Here is a 27,249-nt window from a genome sequence, read left to right as displayed (position 1 = left end):
GTTTCTACACGTAGCTCCCATTTACATTATTACAGTCTCCAGGGAAGAGAGGGAGGAGCTGCTGTGAGCTGGTTAGAAACATTCATTGTGTATTATGTGTAGGAACGGTACATTGTGTTTTCTTACCACGTGCACACAGCACAGGTGACCGAGCAGACCTGTTGGACTCCTGTAAGGTAACACGTGAATATTGAGCAGCACATTTTAGCCCAAAGTAATTCAGCAGGTTCTGAATTTGTTCTCTGGCCATTAAACCCCTCCACCCATTAACCCCCTTCTCCAGTGCCAGTTACCCACACTTCAGTCCTCTGTTGGAGGGGAATGGAAAAAAGAGCGATGCAGGAAGGTCATTAAAAACTCGTTTCAGACTTTATCTGCATCTCCATGGTCCCAAATTAGTGGGGTGAGCTTCCATGCACCACATCTGCCACGAAGGCCCATCAGCAGACAGCCATCCTGCAGCCGTGGTCCTTGTGAGCACCAGGACCAAGACATTTGCTGCTCCATCCCACTGAACGCAGAGAGTTCATCCTGACTGCCCCACAGAACTCAGCTTAGCAAAGCAGTGGGAGCAGCTTCTAGTCCAACCCAGGTGACTGGGATATAAACAGTTCAGGCTGATTTAAAGGGCAGGTGACTCCATTTCAATTGTAGAGGTTTTGTGTTTGAACTTTCCAATTAAAAGGGAAGGATTCAGTATATCAGCGTAAAAGCAGATATATTTTAACATTTCAGAAGGCAGTTATGGGAGCTATCAAGAGGAAGATGTTCTAACAAAAACATTTGAAGGTAATGTATCATTGGCATAATGGTTTTGCTGAATATTAGGAGTTACTGCTCCAGGAATGAGAGATAATGGGACCAGCATATACTCATTACCTAGTGCACAGGGAAAGTCGATTAGCTGATTGCCAAGCTGCTAACAGAATCTATGTTATCTTATTCATACATTTGCTGCTTAATTAACATTCAGAGGGAAGAAAATGGAAATGATGCCATAAAATCCTCCATTTGTATTCAGGTACGGCAGCAACTTCTATGCCATAAAATCTTTATGTGTCAGCCACCCACACTTAACAATCTTACTGGTGTTCCTCGAGAGCCAAATGCTCTGAGGTTTTGTTTCTGCTGTAAATCAGTGGAGGAAGCATAATTAAGCCTAACTATTTGTGTAGTCATGTATTATTCTGAACCTGATAGATTGCTCAGCACAGTCAAAGCATGTTGAGGCACATTTGGTATCAATTATCTTCAGGTCTTTGGCAAAACAAACAACATGTAACGCTGCAATGGTGATGCTGGTGCTCTGGTCTCTAGGGAGTGTCCTAATGGAGTCAATCCCACAGAGCAAAAGATTTCCTTTTAAAAAGGTCCGTGACAAATTACATTTTGACTAGAAAAAAAGGGCAGAGCTTCACAAAACTGGCCAGAAGGGCGGTCTGTGGCAATAGGCCTTGTACGTGTGTCCATTTGGTAAAGCAAAGCTTGTTCTTCGGTGAGAACGGGGGCATCGTTCAACATTCAGTGTGGGAAAATGTGCAGTTACCACACAGAGGTAGTGAGTGCAGTGTAAATCCACAATGTAATTGAACTCCATGGCACTGAATTACTGGCTGATGGAGTAACCAGTAAAACCCAGGTGTGGTGTCTATAGGAACTGGCTTTAGAATAGTTTTGATGTGCAGAGAGGGATACAGAGGAGAAGGAGGGCAGCGTTACAGAAGGCAGCCTGGCAGGCAGGGACGTCCTGGTCCTGGGAGGAAGACTGTGGACTTTGGCTGAAGGGAAAGGAGGCAGAAACAAGTTAGTGTTCTAGTGAAAGATATCATGGCTGCATGACCTTTGTGTGTGACTTGCTGGTGTGTGACTGTGGCCTTTGGTTGTTGTGGGTTGTTGTGTTAGCTGCCTTGTGCTCATTGCCCGCTCTCTTGTCAGAGCAAGCAGGCCATGTCAGCTCTCTGGTGCCTGTATATACTGTACAGCAAAGGCAGCAGCTTTCATTTCTCAGCTTGTGATGCTTTGGCCTGCAGGAACAAAGCGGGCAGGCCTCCAGCCCCAGAGGGTGCCTGTTCAGAAGCAGTGCGAAGGCTTCTTGGCCAGGGCTGCACTACTAGTCTGCGTCAGCTGCCAAGCAACACTGCTCTCCAAACACTGAGTACTGATATGTCATGAGTTAGTAAGTTATCTCATCAGATAACTTACGGTTATCAGTTTTTCACTGAGAGGGTGGCCAGGCACTGGCACAGCTGCCCAGAGAAGCTGTGTGTGCCCCATCCATGGAGGCACTCAAGGCCAGGTTGGATGCCATGGCAGGGCTTGGGAATGGATGATCTTGGAGGTCCCTTCCAACCCAAGCCACTGTATGATTATCATCAGAAGTCTCCTGCCTTAATGTTGCACGTGTAACCTGTCATCAAGAATCTTGTAATCTATTGTTAGCCCCAGCAAGAAACATTTAAAAAGCAGTGAATCACACATCATAATTTGTTACACAATTTAAACGGAAATTAAATGATCTTCCATGGATTTTGTTTCAGTTTAATTTCAATGCTTAGGCTAAAAATAAATAAATAAATAAAATTAGCATTTGCAGTGAAAAGAATGTTTCTGTTTTAATATGGATTTGCTGAGGAAGGCAGAATGCTATAAAACATTAGGTTTTAATTATGGCTATGTAAAGCCTCGGGCCAGAACCTCCAGAGGAGATGTTTGGTCTGCGGGAAAAGAGAGGAGTGTTCCTCCTGCAGATATTTCATCTGACAGCCCTCAATTCCTCTGGTGTTTCCCAGAGTCTGTGTAACATAAACCTTTATGAATGCAGTCAGAGAGAAAATGAGGAAAACGCTCTTGCTTTATGGGCAAGAATCTCTTTCCAAGGCTTTGCCCTTGGATCTGTGCTTGGTTCCTATCCTGTGGTTACTTTAAAATGAGTTTTAGCTTAAACAAAAGGTCTTATGGCAGCAGACCAGGCCTCCTTGGCACTTGAGAAGAAACTGATGATTTAGGGCAAATTAGGCAGTGGCAGGAAAAGCCAGCAACTCATAAATAAAGACAGCTTTGCAGAGAGATCATTTTGACTGCTGGTGTGGGACGTTCTGACAAATCTGAGGGGACAGGAGTTAAACAGACCTTTGCAAATATAAAGGAATACATAGAGAAAAATACATATTTGCACATATGTTATAGTGTTGGCTTTTCCTAGGCAGACTCTCCCTTTCCACAGCAGTCCCCTGATTTCATGTGGTCTGAGAGTGGCTGCCAGGAGGGCAGCTGGGCTGCCATGGGACCATGGAGTTGGGGGTCTGCATGATGGCAGAGACCTTGGATATCTTGAATACAGATGATATGTTGTTTCAGTGTGGACAAATACTACACTGTGAGGACTCTGTCTATGAAGGATGTTTGCTGTACACCAGAGAAGCAGCAGGCGCTGTGTGGGAGCAGCATTTTCCAGCCCAGCTTCTTTGTCCTGGCTGCTGCTGGTTGCAGAATGACAGAGGGGCTGAGGCTGTGGGCCCTCTGGGTCCATCTGTCCAAGCCCTGCTCCAGCAGGGACACCCAGAGCAGGGTGCCCAGACCCATGTGCAGGCATTTGAAGAGATCCCTCCATGGAGGAGACTCCGCAGCCTCTAAGCAGCCTGTGCCAGTGCTGTCCCACACACTGCATGTCAGTGCTTCCTGGTGTTTAGATGGATCCTCCTGTGTCCCAGTTTGTACCCTTTGCCCCTTGTCCCGGCACTGGGCACCACTGAAATGAGTTTGGCTCTATCCTCTTTGCACCCTCTTTCAGCTGTTTATGTATATTGTTGAGATACACCTGAGCTTCCTCCAGGCTAAACAGGCCCAGCTCCCTCAGCCCCTCCTCACAGATGAGCTGCTTCAGTCTCTTTGTCATCTTTGTGGCCCTGTGCTGACTATTCCCAATATGTCCATGTCCATCCTCTGCTGCTGGAGCAGAGGGGCTTTCCTTTCACTTTGTACCCCATGGGCTCCTCCAGCTGCTTTCATTGCAGTCACTTGAGGCCTTCTCAGGTATTACAATATTCCCTTCCATGGCTTTGCAGTCATCTTCATACAAGACTATCAGTCTCTTTCACTCTGCCTCATTTTTCTCTATGGCTCTGGGCATCCCTTCACATTATGTGGGCCTTTCCAACAACAGGCTAAACCTGTCAGCGGGAAATGTGCCGGACTGTATGTATAGGACAAAGAGTACAGAGCTTCCCTGCTTCTCATTCTGTCACATCCTCTACCCAAGCTTTTGTGGATGAACACATCCATCACTTCACAAAGGAAGTTCTTGAGTTGCTCCCAGGAGCTGGTTCTCTCAACAACAAACTGTCCTCATCTGTCCCCTCACTGCGCACCCCAGGCCCCACTTCTTGTCCCAGAGCAACAACTGCAGTGATGGCTTCAGTGACACACTGCAAAAGCTCCAAGAACAAAACCAGTAGAATCTGTGAAGCACATGAACTTCCTTTACAGGCAACTGCAGTAGAGCAGAGCGGGGAGTTTTTCTCTTATCTCATGCAAGACATCAGATTTTGCTTACAAAGCATGCATTCCTCTCCCAGGGTTTTATTGTGCACTGCGTGGATGTGTTTTTGGAAAGACAGGCTGGTGAATGCCATGAGCCCTAAGATTATAAAGCAGAATGATTTCTAGTTAACCAATGGAGCCAGTAAACTTCTTTGCTCTTAAGCCCAGCAGGAGCCCCAGAACTTCTTTCAGATTAAGCGGGCTCTGGCTCTGGGCTAATTCATCCTGTGAATAAACAGCAAGTCAGCAAGGCATTAAGTCAGAACATCAGTAACCACTGAGGACAGCAGGATTGACTGGGCAGCGTTTCGCTGTGACCTGCAGAACCCCGAGGTTCTCATTGGTGGTTGTGGTGGAGTCACCCATAAATTTTTCTGTTTGCAAAGTGTTGCAAAATAGCTGAGCAGGGCTTCAAACTACTCAGAGAACAGCAAAAGCTGAAATGTTGTTGCTTGTAAGTAATGCACATAGAATGTTTTCCCATTAGTTATAGTCTGTTTACAGGCAGAGCGGAATGTTCCTCATTACAAGCCAGCAAATATTGGAAGGTGTCTGGAAAATAACTGTCCTGCTTAAAACTCCTGCTGTGCTCTGAGGGCTGTGCTTTAGCAGAACGATTTTACTGAGAAAACCCATTGTTTCTTTAAGGAAGAACATTCTGTGATCAGTATTCTACAGTGCTTCTGGAAGGGGAGGAAAGGAAAAGGTGTTTTGTGCTAGAATTCCAAGAGCTTTCCAGCAGCACACAAAGATCCCCCATTACTGCGCTGTCCCACCTGTGCAATCTCATCTCTGCTTCAGACACAGCCTAAGTAGCTTTGGGACTAATTGTCTCACCTTCCTGTGCCTCAGTGGCTTTATCTGTAAGCTGGGACAATGGTGATATGTATCTCTTAGAGCTCAAAACCAGGGACTGATTTGCTGTCAGCATCGAAATATGAAATACCCAGCACCCCTAATTCAGCATGGAGCGCAGCCTCGTCACTGTCATGCCCAGCAGCAGGAAATTCCAGCGACGAAGCATGTTGATGAGTTGGGCAATGGTTATTGGAAATAAAGATTTCCATGTATAGCTTCTTTGCAAAGCAGAGTCTATATGCAAAATGTGTTTACATGTATATACAGCATTTACAGGTACGTAGCTGGTACAGAGAAGCTTGGATGTGTTTGTGTATATGAACAGGGAAATGTTAGTGGCACCAGTGCTAAAAAGCATTACTGCACTAAATAAATCCCAACAAAGCACTTCTGTAAGTGTGAGATGGAGCTGGCTGGTGTCCTGCTAGGTCTGCCAAAAGATGCTGCTGACACCTGTCCTTGCTGTCTGGTTGTGTAATGCACTCTGAAGAAGTACCCTGAAGAAAAGGGTTTCTGTGGGACAGCAGCCATTAACCCTCATGGGAGAGCAGGTCCTCGAAGAAGCTGTGTGTGCAGTCAAATTGGAGCCATTTATGTGCCTGAAAAGAAAATGTAATTCTAGTTACAAGATTGTGTATGAGTGAATATAATGCAGGGGGGCATTCAGCTCACCTCCAAAGCCTGGATGTGCCACTGACCTCAGATGAGCCTCCACATATGGCAGCCACTGGCCTTGTTTGCAGTCCGTTCATGCTCCACTCCCGAGGTGCCCACCTGGAGAAAGCTTGCAGGACTTGGCCGTGCAGGTCCAGGTTTGTTTTGTAGAACCTTCACACTGCTCTACCAATTGACAGATAACAGCAATGCCAAGCACCCTCAAATGGGTTAGCAGAGGGGTGGTCAACCTATGGCCTAGAGCCGCAGGCAGCTGGCAAACAGCTCAAGTGCTCGCTCACCCCAGGCAGTCTCACACAGAAGGCTCCACAGTGCTGGGACCTCAACAGGCCCATCCTGTAGCCATTCCTGTTGTTCCCTCCCCTGACTGTGCTACACACCCTGCGGTTTATTTCTTGATAGTTGGCTGTTTGGGCTGAAAACGCTGCACAGAACTGAAGTACTGTATGGGGGAATAGTGGTTTTACACGTCCCACCTACTGCTTCTACCAACATCCCACCCGTATGTCACTACACTAGGACACAGTACGCATTAAGCTATTCAGAATAGTATGTATTTATTTTCAGTGCTATTGTCATTAAATACTGGTATCATATATCCATGTCTGAGGTAATAAATTAAAAATAGATTCAAGATTTCAATCCTGTATTTGTGCTGCGTATTTCTTCTACCATTCATTATACATAATTTGATGCAAACACACATAGTCCATAATTCTGGTAGTAATATTATTTCAACACAGTCACTTTTTGTTTCACTATCATTTTGCTGAGAATGGTTATTGCATGATACATTTTTAATAGATGTTTTAGTTATACTAGAATTTTCTATTAAATCACACATATCAAAGTTATAGGAAGATGGGGATGAAGATGTGCTTTGAGCCAAGGAAGGCAAATATTGAATCAGAACGATAGCACATACAGCAGGATCATTGTGTGCTTGCACTAGAGTCCAGATCCAGCAAAGCTACTTCAGTATGTGCTTAGCTTTAGAAAGAACATATGGGTCATTTCAGTGACGTCCATAGCCTTAAATGTTTGCTGAATCAAGAACTAGCCAAGCTGGGACACCTCAACTCAACTCTTTAGTCCTGTTATTTGAATACGATTTTGCTGGTTTCATATTTTGTAGGATATTTTGCAACAACCTCTGTAAGATTTTTCACCAGTGAAGCACCCATAGAAGTTTCTAACCTGGTTCATAAATACACTATGAAAAAATAAGCAGCTACGATGACTCTCTTGTAACGTGATTTGTTAAAAGCAACAAACACCTGGTTTGAAAAGTTAGTAATTTTTTTTTTCTTTTCCCATGGTAAAATATATTTAAAAAAATAAACTCTTCATTTCAGCATCTTCCATCACACATAAAAGCTCGTTAAAGGGCAGGGCGTACCTCAGGTATTGTCATTTATAAATGCAAGAGGTTGAACGTATCCATTCCTTTTGCACTTAAATGCTGCTGGTGGTAGTAAGGCCCTTCCAGCTAAGTCTCCATCGAGCCCAACGTCAGTGAGCTAAAGAAACAAACAAACAAAAATTGGCTTGCATATAACTAGTTTGTAATCCTGAATTGAAAAAAAAAACACTCTCTGCTTAGGAAAAAAACCCCTCTTATTTAACTACTGCCATTAAAAAAGCATACCTCACCTCCACGTCCTTTTAACTTTCATCAGTGATTCTGAATGCAAACGGTTTAAATACTCGCTACAGTTACTGTGGCATGCCATCAGACTCCTAGTGTTCATAAGTTGTGCTAAAACCAATTCAATCAGGAAGCTATAGTTCAGAGCTAATGGTTGTCTTGGTGTTAAAGGTCTACTTCCACCAGGTTTTACTTATTCTATGTGGTAAATGACAGTGCTCATGACGCGATCCTGAAAAACGGTTTGGTGTTATTACCAAGAGCTATAGTTTGTATGAAAGCTCTCCATGCTCATGCAGTGAAGTGCAGTGTTGAAGGAGATGACGTTTCTCACTGCACTGCCTTGGGCTTGGCCACCAGAGAGCAGCCATGGGGCTTCAGTACTCCACCGAGCTCACGATTGCCATTGGCTCATCAAACGTTGCCAGCCGTATCTGCTTAGGGGTGGGGATGGAGAGAATCTCCCCCGTGTCAGTCGGGGAGTGAATCCCATTGTCGATTATGTTTGAAACCTCCTCCTCGTGATCCTCATACAGCGTGTTGATGTGCAGCAGAGGGTGGGTGGGGTTGCAGTTCAGTGCAGGGGCTGGTTCTGCTTTGGCTGTGTTCAAAGTCATACTTGTCGCAGTGGTCGTGGCTATATGGTTGTGGTTGCATGTGACAAAAGCCCCAGCAGCAGGCACAGTTCTGCATGCCTCAGATGAGTACAGCATCTCTTTTGCAGGATGAGGGGTGTCTAGAAGAAATCAAAAGAGCCAGTTAGAAGACAGGCAGTCCTTCACCCTCCTGGTGCATCACAGAGCAGTGTACTCAACCAATAAAGATGGTCCTGCCGTTGCTTTCAATGGGAGCAGGAGAGGACTCCAAAATGAATTTTCTTGGTATCTGAGAAATCCAACAGGGCTGTTTTTATAACAACAGGATTGTAAGCTCAGGGAAATGGGACAAACAACAAACGGGTTTTGTAAATCTCACTTTCTATGCATGCTCATGCTTCCTAATGTGAATGGTATTTTTGTAAAATGAGCAGAAAACAACTGAAAAGTATCTTTTACTCTCCTCTGTGGTTTGGCAGATGTTTTTCACATGTTATGATTGAATGTTTTGACAAATGTTATGAATGTTGAAACCCACACGATGGAATACAAAATGCGCCGATATTCTCAATGGGAAAAAATAGTGGTTACATATTGTAAGCCACTTGTCTTTAGGAAGAACTCAACAATTTGTCATCAACTGATGTCTCTTTCCAGAAATTAGAAGTCTGCCTTACCTGATGGACTGCAATGTTGGTCTAACTCAAAAGCAAAGCTGAATACGTCTAATTGCAATGGAGAGTAACAGAACCCCAAAACTACAGCAATTATTTTTCACTCTTAAGATATTCAAGCACTAATTTAGATGAAGGCAATTGAGACCAGAAAACCCCAGTAGTTTTGAGGAGTTGAAATCAGAGCAGGTGAACTGATAAGGAAAGCTGTAGAATAGCTCACATGCACATCAGGGAGTTGGAGGGCTCTAAGGAGCATAACGGTTGGAAGTGACAGAAATTTTTATACCTCAAATCACTTCTTTGCTGGGCAGTGGGGTGACGGTAGCTGTCAGTCTGTCGAGGCCCAGTGGGAGGTCTTAGCTTGTAATGAGATGAGAGCCATTGCTTTAAGTACGTACAAATCTTTCTGCACAGTGTTTCTTATGTCAGTAGCTTACAAAATCAACAAGATATATATCTGCCTGTCAGCTTATCTACTGATCACTTTTCTTAGTGCCTACATGGCTTTCCCCATCTCTCCAGCATACAGCAACTGCTGATATGTTTGGAAAAGTCCTTTAAAGCAGAAAAGGGTTTACATTTGCAAGACACATGCATGGAGCTGAGGCACAGGAGTGCCTCTTGTGAGGCCGCATGGGAAGTGAATGGTTGAATTCCCAAATCCCAGACCAGCAGCCACACTTCAGACTATTCATCATTTGGTCCACATGAGACAGAGCAATTTAAGATGTCGTTGGGGTGAAGAACAACATAATGTGAGTTGTGCCTTCATAGGTGGCAAATGCCAGTCCCTAGGAACTGGTAATCAAGGGGATTTATTTCTATATAACTTGAGAAAAAAGCTGATTTGAAAAATGCCAGATGCTGGTGGAGCAGGAATAGTGTTTTAGAGGCTGAACTCTCCTTATTTTCTTGGTAAGACACAACTATTTTAATAGCAGTGAAAATCTGCTTACATTTGAAAAACTACCTGCAGCAATAACTTGCAGGCTGTTTTGTATGGCTCTACCTGAAATTATGCTTATTCTCCATATAGAAATATTCTGACAGAGACAGAGAACTACAGTTTCTGAAGCCTACGCATCCTAATATTACTGCTTATCCCAAAATCTAGCAAAGTAGGTAAAAAAGTTCAAATAAGCTTTGCGTTCCTGAAGATCACTACAAAAATCATGACCTGTGAAGGTGGTACTGTCATTACAATATACTGTACCTTTGAGAGAGGAGGTAACGTGTACTATGACATTCTCTTCCTGGTTTAGAAATCCACCCTCTTGGCTTTTTGATGTAGGCATCGAGGGGATGGCTGGAATCTCTGGCTTGGATTTTTTACTGCTAAGTATATATGGATGTACATCCAAGGAAAAGTGCCGCGTGTGTTTTTTTTCACTGCCTGTGCTCGGGACGGCGTTTGACTCAGTTTTATGAGCTGATGATTGCTGTGAGGTTTTTGCAGCAGATTCTAACAAGGGAGCAATCAGGCTGTCCGTCGCCGTTTTCCTCCGCACAGGCTTAGGCTTTTCAGGTTTATGATTTTCGACCTTCATGATGGCCAACTGCTCCTTGAAAGGCTGAGGAAGTGGATTGGTAGTTGGGATCCATTTCATCTTCTTCCTTGGTCTCTTAATGATAAGCTGCTCGTTGCCATCGATGTCTGCTGGGTCGACACTTGGGTCTATTGTCTGGATCCCCGAATCTCGCATGGTTGGGGTGGCATCATGATTTGACTGGGCCAGCGCCGCCAGCAGTTGGCGTACCACATTGTCATACATCAGATCACTTTCGTTCGTAATAAAATCCAGACGGTTCAGTGATTTTATGTGGTCCCGATTCTCATTGCAAAACATAGCCAAAATATTAATGTCACAAAACTGGGACTTCTGCCACTGTTTCTTAGTCTTTATTCCAACTTTGTTCAGTTTATCAAATATGAAGTTGGACTTGCGAAATATGAAGAGGTGAATTAAGTTGATAAGGATGATCAAGTTCATGAAGCAGAGGAGAAAGATATCTACGCCTGCAATAATCCGCTGGAGCTGGACAGATGGCAGCTTACAGTTCACTCTGATGTGCAATTTGGAGCTGCTTGTCTTGTCTGGAGGCTCTCCTAGAGCACACGTGAATTCATTTTGCTTCTGTGTAGCATAGTAGGTGGATAAGTATGTAATTGGTATGATGCTTAAAAAGATGATGAACAAATGTCTCGCAAGATAAAGCTTAGCTAAGAAGTTACTTCGTCCTCTTCTTTCCAGGTATTTCTCAAACAAATTCTGTTCAGGGCTTTTTTCCTTCTCTGCGTTCTCAATGATTTCTCTTTTCTCTCTCTCTGTGATCCCTGGGCCTTTGGACTGGATCTGTTTCTCTATTTTTGGTGCCCGTCCTTCAGCTGCGCGGTGGTAGCAATTATCGATCTCCTGAAGCAAAAAATTAAGCTCTGAAGTCAGTCGGGTGGAGGCCAGAAATTCCCAGCCCAGAGCTGGAATGTACATTATCCCAGCAAAAGCCAGCAGCGCATAAGGTAGGAACTTATGCTCAAACAAGGAGGGCCAGTGGCTGGCATCAACTCCTGGCAAGGCATCTTTTAATTCTGTCCAACAATATCCTCTGGCATACAAGGCTTGATCGCGGGTGAAGTTGTGTGGTGTGTAACAGTATATTGGCTCCTCTGTATAACAGAGAGAAAAGTCACTGCTGTGCATTTAACCTACAAAAGGAGCTCTGGAAAATAAACATTTCAAATGATATCAATTTTACTTTACTGTATTTTTACATGACTGTTCATCCCACAATGTGCATTAGACAGCTCAGCCTGCGTGCATCTTCACAAGCCTACAGGTAAAGCTATTTACCTGGAAGCTTTATGATGAACCTACACTAGACATCTTAGCAAGGAATAGATACTTTGCTTCTGTTACCACCCTGAGAACAATACCCTAAGCCAAACTGCGGCCTGAACTCTGGAAATATAAGACCTAGTATGCACTATGTATATTCAGCATGTTATGCTGGCATATGTACTAACACTGAAAGGCTCATCCAGGTAAAATTTAAGGCTTATCCCAGCTAAATGTTCTTACAAATAAATAGAAAAAAAAAAGATATAGTTGAAAACAATCTTTTTAATCCTTATTAACAGTGTCTTCTCATTGGATATGGTGAAAAAAATATCTGCACTAAAAGCATTTAGTCAGCTGTATCTCAGCTAACAGTCGGAATTAAAGCATTACCAACCAAATCAGAATCCACGGTGTTAATTGTATTTACCACTGTATTTACAATTATGTATATATATTTTCTTTGTACAGTGTGCAATTAAATGGTGCAACTCAGTGCCCTACAGTATTATTGGAAGCAACAAATACAGCAGATCAAGAAAGCAGCTAGACAAAAGTAATGGAAAAGAAAGTATAGCAGGAACTATTAAACACAGAAAATTATATGATTATACATATCATCTTCAAGCCACAGGCTGCTGGACAGTGGGAGGGTTTATGCAAGAAAATAATACCACATGCTTGTCTATTTTAACACTCCTTCCTAAGCATTTGGGTTTCACCACCATCACAGACAGGATATTGGGCTACAGGGCTTTGACCCAGTAGATGCATTTTGTTTTCATGTAATTACATTTTTCTAACAATGGATATGAAAGTAAGACAGAACAACTTGTGAAAGTTAGAACAGCATTAAGTGCCCCAAGAACAATGATCACTTTCAAAACACCCTCTTCAAGTATGGAGACTGTATTTTAATGCCTCGGTAAGCAGAACAAAGGAATATAATTTACACTGTTCTGGTATACCTTAAAAAGAATCCTAAGACAAGCTCCACAGGAAGAAGGTATGTTCTCTTGAGCTGAGAACTGCTCAAGAAAACCAAGCTTGCTCCGGTTCTGAATGCAGTCTATAACTCAGATGGAGAACAGCTTACTTGAAGAGTGTGGTTGTACTGTTCTCTTACTAATGCAAGTTATGAAGAGAAATAATAAAATGTTATGTCATTTGATACCAGCAATCAAATGCTAAAAATTAACAATCAGGCCAAAAAGCCTTTTTTGGCTGTTTTGGCTTAACAGAAGAATCCTTAGTTGACCAACTACTTCTCATATCCAAGTAAATAAAAAGCATTTCCTAGGGCTGTGATAAAATGCTGATGTATAAATGTATCCTCTGAGCTAGAGAACTACATGCTAAAGACTGCATATTTTTAAAAAGGAATTCAGTGAGGATTCTCTTCTTAAAATATAACCAATTTGAACAGAATAATGTTACCCAAGACAGGACATAAATTGAATCAGCCCTATAAACTCTTGAATATCACTTTTGAAAACTATTTTATCATGATCCAGCTTCAACCTTTCTCAGAGGAGAGCTTAAAGCACTCTAATGTTACCAAAATTCCCACTTAGGCTACATTCATGTATTTACAGTCATCATTTACAAGAAAAATATTCATTAACTCTCATCTTCAGTAATTACGTGCCCTCCAAACCCTAACCACGAAGGGATACACACACAAACAATTCAGCTCTAACTACTGAAGAGTTACTGTATGATTTCCCAGGAGACTCCTATGTAAAAATATTCCCACAGGGAAAACAAGCAAGTAGCTTTGAGTATTCCTCATAAACAGAGATATTTTGAATTGGGTGTCCCCAGGCTTAGTAGAACCTGCCAACATGGAATTTAAATGACTGTGAAATACATGAGTTCACTTCTCCTGGATCTCAACAGCATGAATACGCGGGAAGACAGCAGGCGTTCATTCAATTCATCCACAAAGATTACTTTTGGAATCATCTATCAGTTGCTACTACCAAATAAATGGTAGAAAGTTCACCTCAATGAGGCCTGACAGGCTATGGTGATTTCTGGTGAAATGTCATATATACAACAACAAATAGTGACCTAATAAATAAATAAACAAATGAATAAATAAAAAGGAAACAAATAAAAAAGTCCTTTAACATTTACATTTACATTGGACAAACCACTTGGCGACTATCTGCACTCTGTCCACTGACACTGCTTCAGTGTAGAATTGAACAGCTGCACAACTTCAGTTTGGGCTTCATAGCATCACTGGAGGCTACTTCAAAAATACTGAGCTGCCCAGCTCAGTAAGGAAAGCAAATGCCATTTTAAAGAAATTTGTCTGCTTTCCTGTCACACATCGTTTAGCTGCTCCCACTTCCTGCTAGGTTGTGAGATATCTCTACTTTACTGGGATAGCTGAGCACGGTGCCCCATGCTGATTCGGTGTTGCTGTTTACTGATGCTAGTCTCATATTTTTTGGCGTGTTTATTAAATTGACATGACTTTGATTATGTGCCAGGTAAATCCCAAGACCCTTCAGACCAAACTCTTATTCCCAGCCAGTAGGACTTGATAACTGATTGATGTGGAGGAAAGATTCCAGGGTGATTTTATTCAAACAATTTTCTAATACGTTTGAGTCATACCCACAGTCAGTGAATGTCACTAATTCTGGTAGCTACAGCACAGGGGAGTTGAGCTTAACCTTCACAGCACAGGACATGACTCACAAAGCACAGCATCACTCTGGGGAAGCTCATTCATCTAGACAGTGGAGAGGAGGGGAAGACCCTTCCAGACAATGATTCAAAGCAAAAGTCTAATTTACCTGTTGCCTGGAGGAACCTGTCTCTCTTCATTGACAAGAGGCTGCCAAGCAAGATCATCACTCCGTTTAAGTTAGCTTTTGTGAATGCTCCTTAGGCAATAGCAGCATTTTACCTTGCATTTAACATAGCATTTAACACCATGAAGGTGTTTGATCCCATCATACTAGGGCATGGACCGTTTCTCCTCTACTGCAATCTGTGTCAATCAGGAATAAATGAGAAAGAAAAGCATGATGTCAGTAATGAATCCTGTTTGTATGAAAGATGGCAGCAACATACAGCTGGATCTCAAAATGCCTATCTGCTGAGGATGGAAGAGTGATGAGTTGTTCTCACACACACTGCTCACTAAGCTTCAAGCCCTGCTTAACACACGTTCAGTTTCATGAAGATATGTTAGCCGACTTCTTCTGATGCAATGATGTGATAGATAAGCAGCAATAAAAAGGCTGTAAGAGTGTTATCACTATAGCTCTGACACTGGATCATACAATGTGAAAAACATAATTGCTTTTAGGTCTATATTCAATTTCTACTGATGCTTGTATTTCACCATCAAGCAAGTTCAGGAATTTTCCATAGAATAAATCCAGCTACCATGAAATGCAGCTTTTCCCACAAACTCAGCAGTTGAATATGGAATAATTAATTATACAGCTGTGTAGGAAATGGTCAGGTATGGTCGGGAAAAGTTTTTGGAAAGCTTAGGGGGCACTATTATGATTGGGTGGGTTGGTCCTCTTGGGAGTGTTAAGTGGAATCTATCCCTACACACTCTGACAACTACACTCCTGTGAGCTCAGGAGACAGTAATTCCTACTGTGTGCATCGGCAGCAACAGTGGAAAATATAAGACAGTACTCAACTAACCTGTAATCATTATGGGGAGCTGGAACACTAAACTCAACACTTCTTCATTACATGTTGTGGCCTACTGTACGAGTTTCAGAGTCAAATCTTGGGAAGTTTACAGTCTGAAGGTCTGCCCTTAGGCCCACCTACAACAATGCATTAACTGCATGCCAGCATATGAAGTTCAACACAGCTGTTTCAGAACAGAATCACTTGGAATAGCTGAGAATTCTGTCTTTTGCAGTACTTACCTACAGCCATTGTCATTCCCACAAACTGTACCTTGTAAACAACTTGCTAAGAGATTAAGTAACAACAGGCTAATGTTCTTCAAAAAAGATTTCAACATCAGAAAAAACTCATTGATATCAATAGATTACGAGGTATATTATACTTTATCCTATACTGAGCATAAAGATGCATAGTAGGAAGCTTTGCTTCCCTTTTTTAATGTCGTTAGATAGGAATAGTACATCAGATGTTTTCAACAGTTGTAGATAAATATGTTTTATCTTGCTTGATGTTCACATAAGTAGTTTCTAGAAATTCATAACATGTCTCATTATTAAAATATGAGGCATCTCAGTAAATCTTTTCAGACATACAAATAAGATGAAACAGTGGAAGAGGAACGAATTACTCAGTTGTGGAATATAATTGCATTATGCCAATTGAAAAATTAGAAATGTTTTTTCAGGTTTCATTCTGTGCCATACAACTCTACTCAAACAGGGAACAGTGACTTCCAGATAGTATAGCAGTACAAAGGGCAGACTTCAGGGAAGTTAGAGAACACGGCTGGGAGAAGAGAACCAAGGTAGGGAGAGGGATAAAGGCAGGGACTGTGCTCAAAAAACTCTCTAGAAAGAATCTGAACACGCTGTATGGGAGCATAGAAACCAGGTGATGCCAAGTCTGCTGCCTGTGAATACATACTCTTGAGACATTCATTTCTGTTTTTTAAATAAGAATAACAATACCAACCTCTGAGTATTCAACACAGTAAAAAAATAAACCCTGTTCCTAAAAAGACATAAACTTCATGCATTGGGCAGTTTCTTTGAAGCCAATGAGATTACTCACGGTGCATAAAATTAGGCATGTGCATCTCTTTGAAGAGCTGACTGCAGGGGATTCAATTTCAAGCTTCAAAAGCACTGTTACATGCAATAGTCAAAAGATATTTAAATAAATACGGACAATGCATTTACAATGCTTTTGGTAAACATCAGCGCACCCTCAGTAGGTCTGCAGATGATACCAAGCTGAGAGGTGCCATCAATACATTGGAAGGAAGCCATCCAGAGGGACCTGGATAGGAGGAAGTTTTTCACACAGAGGGTGGTGACACACTGGAACAGGTTGACCAGGGAGGTTGTGGATGCCCCATCCCTGCAGGCATTCAAGGCCAGCCTGGATGTGGCTCTGGGCAGCCTGGTCTGGTGGTTGGTGGCCCTGCATATGGTGGGGGGGTTGAAACTAGATGATCATTATGGACCTTTTCAACCCAGGCCATTCTATGATTCTATGATTAAAAAGTAATAAAGGAAAATATTAGCAATACACAGTATATGACCCTACATAAAAGGGCAAACAACCCTTCACACCTACCATATTCTCACTATAAGTATGTCGAAAGCAAACTATGAAGTATAATAAACTGTGAACACACCCTATGATTTCTTTTAGAATTTAGACTGAGAAAGAAATCAGACCTCATTAATCCTCCAACTAAATACATGATTTCAGCGTTCTAGACCAACAATTCAATAATGTAGGTGGAACAGAACCATTTCCTGACAGCAGACAAAAGAAGAAGAGAAAAAAAAAAGAAACTCAATTTTCAGAAAATATAATTGATAAATGAAAGAGACAAACCTCTTGTGCTTGCTACATCAAGACAAAGGTTAGCATGTTTCTTGTCCAAATAATTCTTTGATACTCTAGAAATAAACATGCAAGCAAGCCAAACAGGCAACCTTGTCAACTCATGCTCTGACTCTGACAGACAAGCTAAGAGGGAACGCCAGTGGGAGGATGGACCAACTCCAGACACGTGGGCTTAAGTCATAGGGAAGCATATTGTTAAGATGATTATTTAATGAGTATAATAAACTGCTGATTCACCCTGGGCCTTAGAACTTTCTACCAGTCATCTTTTCATCCTCTTGAAGAGGACTGTTAAATCATCCTTATGCAGACGCTCAACCTGCATACAAAGAAAAGGTGACATGTCAGTCAAGTTCTCTGAAGAGCTCCTTGTAAAGTCCTCTCCACTTGTCTGTAAGGAGAAATTCAGTGTTCAAGTAGGCTCTCTTGGTTAGCAGCCAAGGTAAATGAGATGTTTCCTGAATTCAGACACAGATGCTAATATTTGACAAGTGTATCCTACCACGCTGTTCATCCCCCCATCAGACATACATGCCTCATTCATCTTGGGTAGTAAAGGGAATGCGTAAGCAAGCAGGTAGAAAACCATTTATTAATGAAACTGAAATAATTTATTTTGTAGCTTTCAGTATACTTTAAAAGGCAAGGAAGAAACATCCTGATCCTTTTCTCCCTGGAAAAAAGAGAACAAAAAGTATTCATGTAACAAAAGCTGAAAATGTAGTCTTAGGAAGTACTATGTCATCTAAACAGCAAACAGATTTTACATGCCAGCCAGAAGCTTCCATAAGGAATATCAAAGTCTGCTTTGGATGTGATTTTAACAAATGATGGCTAGTATCCAAATCAACTCACAGCCAAATAAAGAACTCCCTTAATTTAGCAGCTTTATATCAACTACTTTATTTAAAGGGTATTTAAATGTTAGATATTAGTACAACATGAGAATGGGTTCCTGAGGTTACATTTGTGTATCAACTGCAGTCATGCAGTCCCATTTAACTCACTGAGTAAGAAGATACAGTGTTCTTAGAACTAAGCCATAAATTAGCAAGCTAATTATTAAGAATTATTAATTCATCAAAGCAAAAAGACAATTCCTTTACCTTTGTTAGGGAGTATTCCTTCCAAAGAATACAGGTTCCATGCCCAGGAAGTCTTCCTAAGGTACAAATTTCTCCATGGTCAACAAGGTAAGGTACAGCCTTTTTTGACCACTCTCTGAAACCACTTGTCCTGTTTAAGAAAAAAATCTTAAAAAGAAAGCCCCTAAAGAAATGAGACAGGAAACCACTGCCGCTACTAAGTTTCATTTATCCATATTCTACAAGTATTAGTATGTTACAAGTATATTCCTGTGCAACCAACTTGAGGGAACCTGGTTTCGCAGGAGAGTTGGACTAGATGATCTTTAGATGTCCTTTTCAATCTCTACAGTTCTGTGACTTCGTGCAGCGTTAGGCATAATGGGTGAGATGTAGCCAATCAGTTCCAAAGGCTGATAGGTAATTGGTTTCCATAGGGGTGTTCCCCTATTTAGAACATGGAACCTTTCTTCTTCCAAGACTGTTGCTTGAACTGCCTGTATTTGGTTATCCGGTCACTAAAATAACGCACACTTGCAGTGGATATATAAATTTACAGGCTATATTCCCTGTGAGCTCTTCTAAAATTAGCTGGTATGCTGAAGTTCACTTACCAGCAACGTGAGGCTTAACAACCCGTAATACCTGCCCAACATATTCCAGGAAAGATTCCTGCTTGGTTCATGTGTTGAAGTCTGTTAGAGCGTTCCAGAAATGGCAACTGTTACATGGAAGGTGCAGAAACACCTAAAGGAAATCCCTTGGGTTGTTGTTATGGAGAATTTTTTCCTCAATAATGAGCTACCATCACTGTATGACGGCCAAACAGTACAGTGGTAATGCCATCAGAAAAAGAGCTTATCTATAGTCACTGTACTAGGTACTATAGTCACTGTACTGCAAGAACACAAATGCCAAAGTGAAATGAATTCCTGTGAAACTGATGATGGACAGGGGTGGCTTCTCAAACCAAGGGTGAAGTACAAGACACACAGACAGGAATCAAAAGGAAACAGCAGATTTGTTCTATTGCATCATTGCATTTTAATGATCAGAAATGAAAAAGACTGATGGCCATAAATACAGTAGCAATAAAACTTCTTGTTAAAAAGTAAATATCAAGTAGTTATCTCATTAGGTAGTTACATTATTTTAACATCATAGTATTTGGAGGAAGAGATGACTGGTCTACTGCTTTCAAGAAAAATGATCCCACCATGGCAGGGGAGTTGGAACTAGATGATCTTTAAGCAGTCCTCCAATATAAGCCATTCCATGATTCCATTCTATGTACAGAGAAACTGAGTTTTACAAAGTATCACAATTGTGTTGATCTAACATGATAGAGCAAGGAGAATCTGACCCCAGGGTCTCTAAAACTTCCAGTGTGAATCCCATAGTAGACAAGGCACGTCAACCTCACAAATGATTATAATGGGGGTAAATGGGATGAAACTACAGCATAGGAAGTTCTGCACGAATGTGTGGAAGAATTTCTTTACGGTGAGGGTGACGGAGCACTGGAACAGGCTGCCCAAGGAGGTGGTGGAGTCTCCTTCTCTGGAGATATTCAAGACCATCCTGGACGCCTACCTGTGCGATGTGGTGTAGGGAACCTGCTTGGCAGGGGGGTTGGACTCGATGATCTCTAGAGGTCCCTTCCAACCCCTACAATTCTGTGATTACCTCAGCATATGGCTGAGATGCTTCAGAAATAGTCACGGAGCTCCAAACTGCAAAAAATGCTCCGTGCTTCTCAGCAACTGTCTGCACTGCTGCTCTGGTAACTTCTTCCAATCTGCATGACATGCATGGTACCACAAAAGCAAACAATCCTAAACCTTGCTATGGTAGGAAGTACTACTGTACTGACAAATTCAAATGAAAGAGTACTAAGTCCTTTATGATGGAAATACCTGCACTGCTTCCACTGTTTGCTTAGAATAAATCCTGTACCATGTGAAACAAAAGAAACCCCTACAAGAATGCTGCCAGCCCGCTGTGACATAATTCAGCTTTTGTAATTCAGTGTGCAGACCTACCCAGCCTAGTGAGGAAAAAGCTCCACGGTAACTCTGAAGAACAGCCTCAGTGTTACTCATTCATTCAAAATGCTCCCTCTTGAGAAAGATGAATTAATTAATTAGCTCTTAAAAATAGTTTTGACCATCTACGTGTTCAGATAGTTGAAGTTATCTTCAAGCACACATTAAGCTAAATCTCATCCACATTTTGGACCTGTTCACATACAATGATAGTAGAAAATGAAGGGGTCAATATAATATATGATTTTTGCCCTATGCTTTTACCACTAACAATAATCATTTGGAAAAATGCATTCACTTTTTCTTACTTTACATGGCTTTAAGTGCACTTAAAGAGTAGACATGGGAAATAAGCTCAAAAGTCAGCTCACACTCAAGCCAGGGAAGTGAGTGTGTAAATATGTTGCCCACAACCTGTAACAGATACAAATGAGAAAAGTTGACCAGAAATGCAAATTAAAATGTCATCTTGTAATACAGAAATCCTCAGCATATACTGTTTCAAACAGGTGAAATGCGCAGTGCTGAACTGACACATACACTGTATGCCGTACTGAAGTCAGCACTGCTTATGCAAAATTATTACAAAGCAGAAAAAACAACATAGAACTTGAAGTGACTCTTCATTTAACTTACTGTCTCCCTCCATTACTTTGTCATGAGAATTTTCTATCAGAAGGGTGGTAAGAGGGCTGAGCTACGTAACTGCTAAGACACATAGGAATACATTACTAATTACGAGCAACTTGCTGTATTTGGCAGGCAGTGATTTACCAATGTAGCAAGAAAAATCAATGCCACAGCTTGGCTTCCAAGTACAGCATAGCAATCAAGCGGATGACTGTTTTGCTTTGTTTTAATCAAGTGTTGGTACTGAAAAACTTCTGAGGGAAAGCAAACATGACTGTAATAATAGAATGACTCACTGTGAATGGAAAGCACAAGGCGCTATACATGAGAGATATGACTTAGCCATTGCTGTAGTTAACAACATGAATCCTACAGCTTGGAAACCAAAATGTTCAACACTGTGAAGATAACACATAACAGCAATGGATTCTCTTTTGGGGCCTACCTTACAGAGCGAACATCTCACAGACATTACTGACGGTGTTGCTGTTCAACACAGCACACTGAATCAGTGTTTAAACACAAAGTAAGCAGCTCATAATGAGAGCCAAGTATATCTTCCTCTACTGTACAGAAGAAGAGTGCCTCAGGACCTGTCACTGCAGAAGGCTGCCACTCATGGCCAGCAGCACCATTGCCAGCCAGAGGACACAACACAGCACAAGTTGATGAAGAGCAGTTTTCAATACCCAACAGCCTCCTGCTTGTGGTTGTGGACAGTGTAAGCTAGTTCCACGTGGTTCATACGTGTTAGTTCCATGGTGAAACCAGGGAGTGTAGAGGATGAAAAAACATGGAACAACTGATCCCCATCAAACAGATACTGCATCTTGCAGTCTAGTACTATGTACTCTCCAAAAATAAATAAATAGGCTTCTGAATCATCAAAACAAACTTCTAAGGAACAAACCCCAAGCACGATGTGTGCAGGAGTGCTGCAACTGGTATTAAAAATATACACGGTATAATGGGGAGTCACAGCACTGTCCTGAAAGAAACCATAACCCATTGGTATTCAGACTTAAATAAAGGAATAAACTGTGCTCACTGAAGCAGTAATTTCTGAAAGAAAACAGAAAAACAGGTATATTCCCTTGGGGCTATTACCTGTATGTACTGCTGCCCTCAACAACAAAACCACTCCCAGAGAGGTTTCCTTCAGCCAACACTGCCAGCTGCAGGCACCCTTCTGAGCAGGGCTCAGAGCCCCGTCACTCTGGAACACAAGTTCCACTCACAGACCAGTCCATCCACTGCTCAGCAATACTGGCCTCCAAAACTTTCCTCGGTGTCCTTGAGGTCAACATGTGCCAGGCCATAAATACGTGTTCTGGTTGTGTATGAAGTCTGCCCTTTGGTATCTTAAAAAAGAAGACAATCCTTATTCCTATTTTGTGGGTGCTTGTTTGGGCGTTCTTTGTGTGAGGTAACTGACTGCTGCTCCTGAATGACCTTATGATGACCTTATGATGACCTTATGCCATGTACAAAGGCTGCACTTGCATTTATTGTAACTATTTTTCTCAGAGCTTCCTTTCTGGGATCACAGTCGCTTGATGGAAAAACAGTAGAGGAGGATTTGGAGACTCAGAAATGATAATATGAGCCCTTAGCTGAGGGACCTCCTTTTATCTTATGAAAGAAAGTCTGGGCAGTGCAAAGAAAGGCTGTATTCATTTCTTTTTCAGGAGAACCTGTGCAAGCATTATAGAATTCATGATTTAATTTCTAAGCATTGATGTATACATTAGAACTCTCAAATATGAGGACAAATAATCGCTTATGTGAACAGCAAACATGCTCACCTAAACAGCCGCTTTATCCGTGCCATTAAACCAACCTTACTAATTAAATGACTTTGTCTTCACCCACAGGAAAACTACATTACAGAACATTTTATTCTACAGACATAAGATTTTTAAGACTGTACATGGATTATCACAGTTAAGTTCATGTGCCATAACACACTCCCTCCGCCATGTGTTTCCCATTCTGAGACCATAACTGAGGCACTGAAGGGCATCAGGAAAGATCTGGGAAGCTCCTACGATGTTAACAACCAAAGAAGAACCTTTAGACAGTGCTTCTGTCAGTGATTTTTGCACTTCTAATACGTATTATATAAGTACTATATAAATTGCAATATCCGAAGCAAGAAAACAAAGTTCCACCCTTTTTTTCTTAAATATCAGTGGCAGCGCACGTGTGAAACACAACAGTAACAGCAGAATGAGGAACGAGCACACAGTCAGCAGGGCTATTGCTATGACCTCACTCAGCGTCTCCAGACAAGCTTAACTTAGAAAAGACTGAGTAAATACTGCTCTGGTAATAGAGTTGAAACACCTGACTCAGGTCACACTGAAGTTAGCGGGAGTTCTTCACTAGGAGAGTGGTTAGGCCCTGGAACAGGCTGCCCAGGGAGGTTGTGGATGCCCCGTCCTTGGAGGTGATCAAGACCAGGTTGGACAGGGCCCTGGGCAACCTGGTCTAGTAAAGGTGTATGTTTGGTGGCCCTGCCAGGCAGGGGGGTTGGAACTACAATGATCCTTGAGGTCCCTTCCAACCCGGGTCATTCTGTGATTCTGTGAGTTTTGCTTCTGAACTCCGAAGTAGAATTGAATCCACTAATCCTGAGCTCTTAGGCTACAACCCAAAGAATCAACCCAATTTCATTGGCCCCTTACAACCTGTACAACTTGCTCTTGTATCTTTTCCCTTTTTCCTCATATTTTGATGGCTGTAGATCAAATGACCAAACAAATGGCATCAAATGAGGTAAAAGCACTGTCCAGTGACATAAAGAAGGTTTCTGTGTTGCCTTGTAAATCTTTCTCTAGACAAGACACAACAGGTTACTGCTCTTAAAGAAGCAGATGATTTTAAGGGCCAAGAGAAGCACACAAGGTCCTGTAACTAGAAACAAATGCATTGCTTTCAGCACTTCTGAAACAAAAATCAACTGAACATTCAAGGCCACGACTGCCATCTAGAAAGGAGTCATCCACAGCATAAAACAAACCCAACTGCAGAAACACGGGCAGATGTGAGCAATGAGTGAAGTCAGTAGACATCTTCTCTTCCAAAAACTTGCATGGCCCACAGTGTGGACATGTGGAGGAACATCTGCTGTACGAACCTCAGAGTCACTTACACTTGTGGCTCCCTCCGCAATCTGCAGCCTCAGAGGATTTGTTCAAAGAGTGTTACAGTTACTGCTGTCTGCACAAGCAGTGATTCATCAACAGACCTGTCAGTGAACTCACACAACAGTAAGGGCGCATAACCTTTCTTGCTCCCAAGGTCAAACTGAGGCCTACTAGCAGTAAATCACCAGCACTGTGAAGGCAGGTATATAAGCAGGCACTCTCAGTGCCTTCCGCAAATGCCTTTTTATTACTGTTTCCTTTCTACAAACCAGAGGAAGGGATCCCAGCACTTCTCTATTCTACACTAAAGATCCACAGAAGCAGCAGTTCCCTGCCTCTCAGTCACTGCAAAAGAACAGTTCTCAGGTGTTCAGCAGGCTCATTGTGCCCTGAGAACATGGTTTCATGAAGAGGCCTCTAGATGACCATGCAAAAAACACGAAGCTATCATCAACTGTGGCTGAAAAACTTTAGATATTTAAATATATTCAAAAAATGGGGTGAATTCAAAATGCTTTAAGCTATCATCCAGAAAAATCTCCACCTAGGTGCTTTTCACAAGCAGTTACTCTTCTAAGTAACAGGACAGCGAAAGCAAAGTGTTAAGGATGTCTGTGTTGGAGGTCAATCCCCAAGCTACATGTCAAGGACTGCACTCAGCTGTGTTTGGATGGACTGCCCACAACCAAGTCCCACTAACCATACGAGCTACAACCTGCCAGTCTGTGTATTAAAACACTGGTAATTTCACATGGATCCCCACTGTGAAGCTCCAGGGGACCAAACAAGCCACACAGTGCCATGCACACTCTTCAGGCCGATGCATGAGAGAGGCAGTGATGGCTACCTGCAATGCTAACAGCCTGAGAGCTGCACAATGTATTGGGGTCAATACTTTCCAAGTCTCATCAACACCTGAGCCAGCTTCAAGGCAGGAAGGGCCGTGCACTGTGAGCAGCAGGCAACCAAACAGGGCTTCTTGAACTGCAGAAATCTGTATGTAAACTGTAGGCCCTTAAAAGCCAACAACCATCACGCTGGAGACTTCTGACACGGCCACACAGCACGGCACCAGGTGCCCGTACCGCGCCGCTGCCCCCCGCACAAGGCCGCTCTTCACAGCCGTGAGGGCGCGGCCGCCCCGCCCCGCCCCGCCGCCCTTACCCGCGAAGTTCTTGGAAGACCAGGGTGACGACAGGATGGGATGAGGACGGTGCCGATGGTGACCACGCGGTCGAAGGGCAGCTCCAGCTTCAGCTGCAGGAGCAGCGCCGCCAGCGCGCCCGCCTTGTCATCCTGCTGGCCCGGCAGGATCAGCTCCTTCAGCTTCTCTCCCGCCAGCAGCGCGGTGGCCATGTCGGGGTGGTTAATCGATGATGTGTTGCATAAGCGGGCGGCGACGGCGCGCCTCACAACCGGCCGGGCCTCCCCGGGGGCGGGCGGCGCGATGCGCTGCGGTGCGGTGCTGCGCTGCGGGCGGCTCCGGCCTGCGGGGACAACGGGCGGCAGCGGTAACGGGCGGCGGTACCGGCAGCGCGGCCCGGCCTCGCCATCCGCCGCCTCTCGCCCAGCGGAGCCGTGCCCTGCGGGGTCGGCGCGGTAGCGCAGCCCCGGCGGGGAGAACGGAGCGGCACGAGGTGACGGCCCGGCACAGGAGCGCTGCCGCCGCACGGCGCCCGTGCCCGCACCGCAGAACCGCCCCGGGGCATTACCTGGCGGCTGCGCCTCTGGCGGCTCCCGGGGCCGGCGAGCAGAACCGGCGGCTCGGAAACAGCGGCGGAAGCTGCAAATGAACTCACGCCGGACCTTCCTGCCGGAAGGGTCCCCGCACCTCCAGCAGCGACGCGGCCGTCTCCGGGCGCGGGGCCGATGCTCGGTGCTGCAACGGGCGGCCGGAGCCTGCATGGGAGCGTCCGACCGCACCGAGCGGCGAAGAGAAGAGGGAACGCGGGAGGAGCGGAAACGGAACGGATGGCGGGAGCGCCGAGCTGTGTGAGGTTTTAAAAGGGAACGGCCGCGGCGCAGAGCGGGAGCCAGCGGAGCGCAACACGTTGCGGGGGCCACACGGCGATGCCGCGTCCCCGCGGGGAGGCACCGCGCATGCGCCGGCGGCGCTCCGGGGGCGCGGGTCGAGGCGGAGCGGGGGGATGCGCCTCGTCCGGCCGCGTCGCCAGGCGCCATGAACGGGGCAGGGGCGGCGGCTGCCGTGTCCGTGCGGTGCTGCTAGGGACGGCGGGCCGTGGAAAACCGAGCTGCAGCCAAGAGGACGCAGCCCCCCGGAGGTCCCCAACCCGGTGCGTGTCAGAATCAAGCAGAGATGACCCGGTGCAAGGAGACATCAAAGATCATGTAGTTCCAACCCCCCTGCCTGGCAGGGCCACCAAAACATACACCTTTACTAGATCAGGTTGCCCAGGGCCCCGTCCAACCTGGTCTTGAATACACACTCCAAGACGGGGCATCCACACCTCCCTGGCAAGCCTGTTCCAGGGCCCTAACCACTCTTCTAGTAAAGCAACTTCCCCCTAACATCCAACCTAAATCTTCCCTCTTTCAACTTAAAACCATTTCCCCGTGTCCTGCTATTGTCAGCCCTTTCGAAGAGTTTACTCCCCTCCCTGGTGTAAGTTCCCTTCAGGTATTGAAAGTGCTGCAATGAGGGTCATCGTCCGCAACCTTCTCTTCTCCAGGCTGAACAAACCCAACTCCCTCAGCCTGTCCTCATAGGGGAGGTGCTCCAGTCCCCTGATCATCTTTGTGGCCCTTCGTGTCAGGACAAGGTGCTCCGTTAGGAGCCGTTCCAGCTGCTCGCCTGGCGGAGCTCATGAGGGGTTAGTCACGGCTGGCAGAGCAGCCTGAGGGGCAGAGAGCCTGCCCAGGAAGGACAGCTTTCAGCTCTGCCTAACGGGAATTGGGCCCGTGCCTTCACAGCCGTGCTCGGAGCTCCTCCAGCCCCTGGG

The 27,249-nt window shown here is 44.0% G+C and overlaps 1 protein-coding gene across 1 annotated transcript; it reads right to left on the bottom strand.

Annotated features, from left to right (window-relative positions):
* Nucleotides 1-6,604: 6,604 nt before the first annotated feature.
* Nucleotides 6,605-25,676, bottom strand: PANX2 (pannexin 2). Its single transcript, XM_032442650.1, is given in 5 exon segments — nucleotides 6,605-8,456; nucleotides 10,207-11,681; nucleotides 18,403-18,415; nucleotides 25,486-25,657; nucleotides 25,659-25,676. Coding segments are annotated over 5 exon segments (2,037 nt in total). The 3' UTR covers nucleotides 6,605-8,097.
* Between the last annotated feature and the right edge of the window lie 1,573 nt (nucleotides 25,677-27,249).

This window comes from Coturnix japonica, chromosome 1, assembly GCF_001577835.2.
Source record: "Coturnix japonica isolate 7356 chromosome 1, Coturnix japonica 2.1, whole genome shotgun sequence".
NCBI classification, from domain to species: domain Eukaryota; kingdom Metazoa; phylum Chordata; class Aves; order Galliformes; family Phasianidae; genus Coturnix; species Coturnix japonica.
This window is presented reverse-complemented; position numbering and strand designations above follow the sequence as displayed.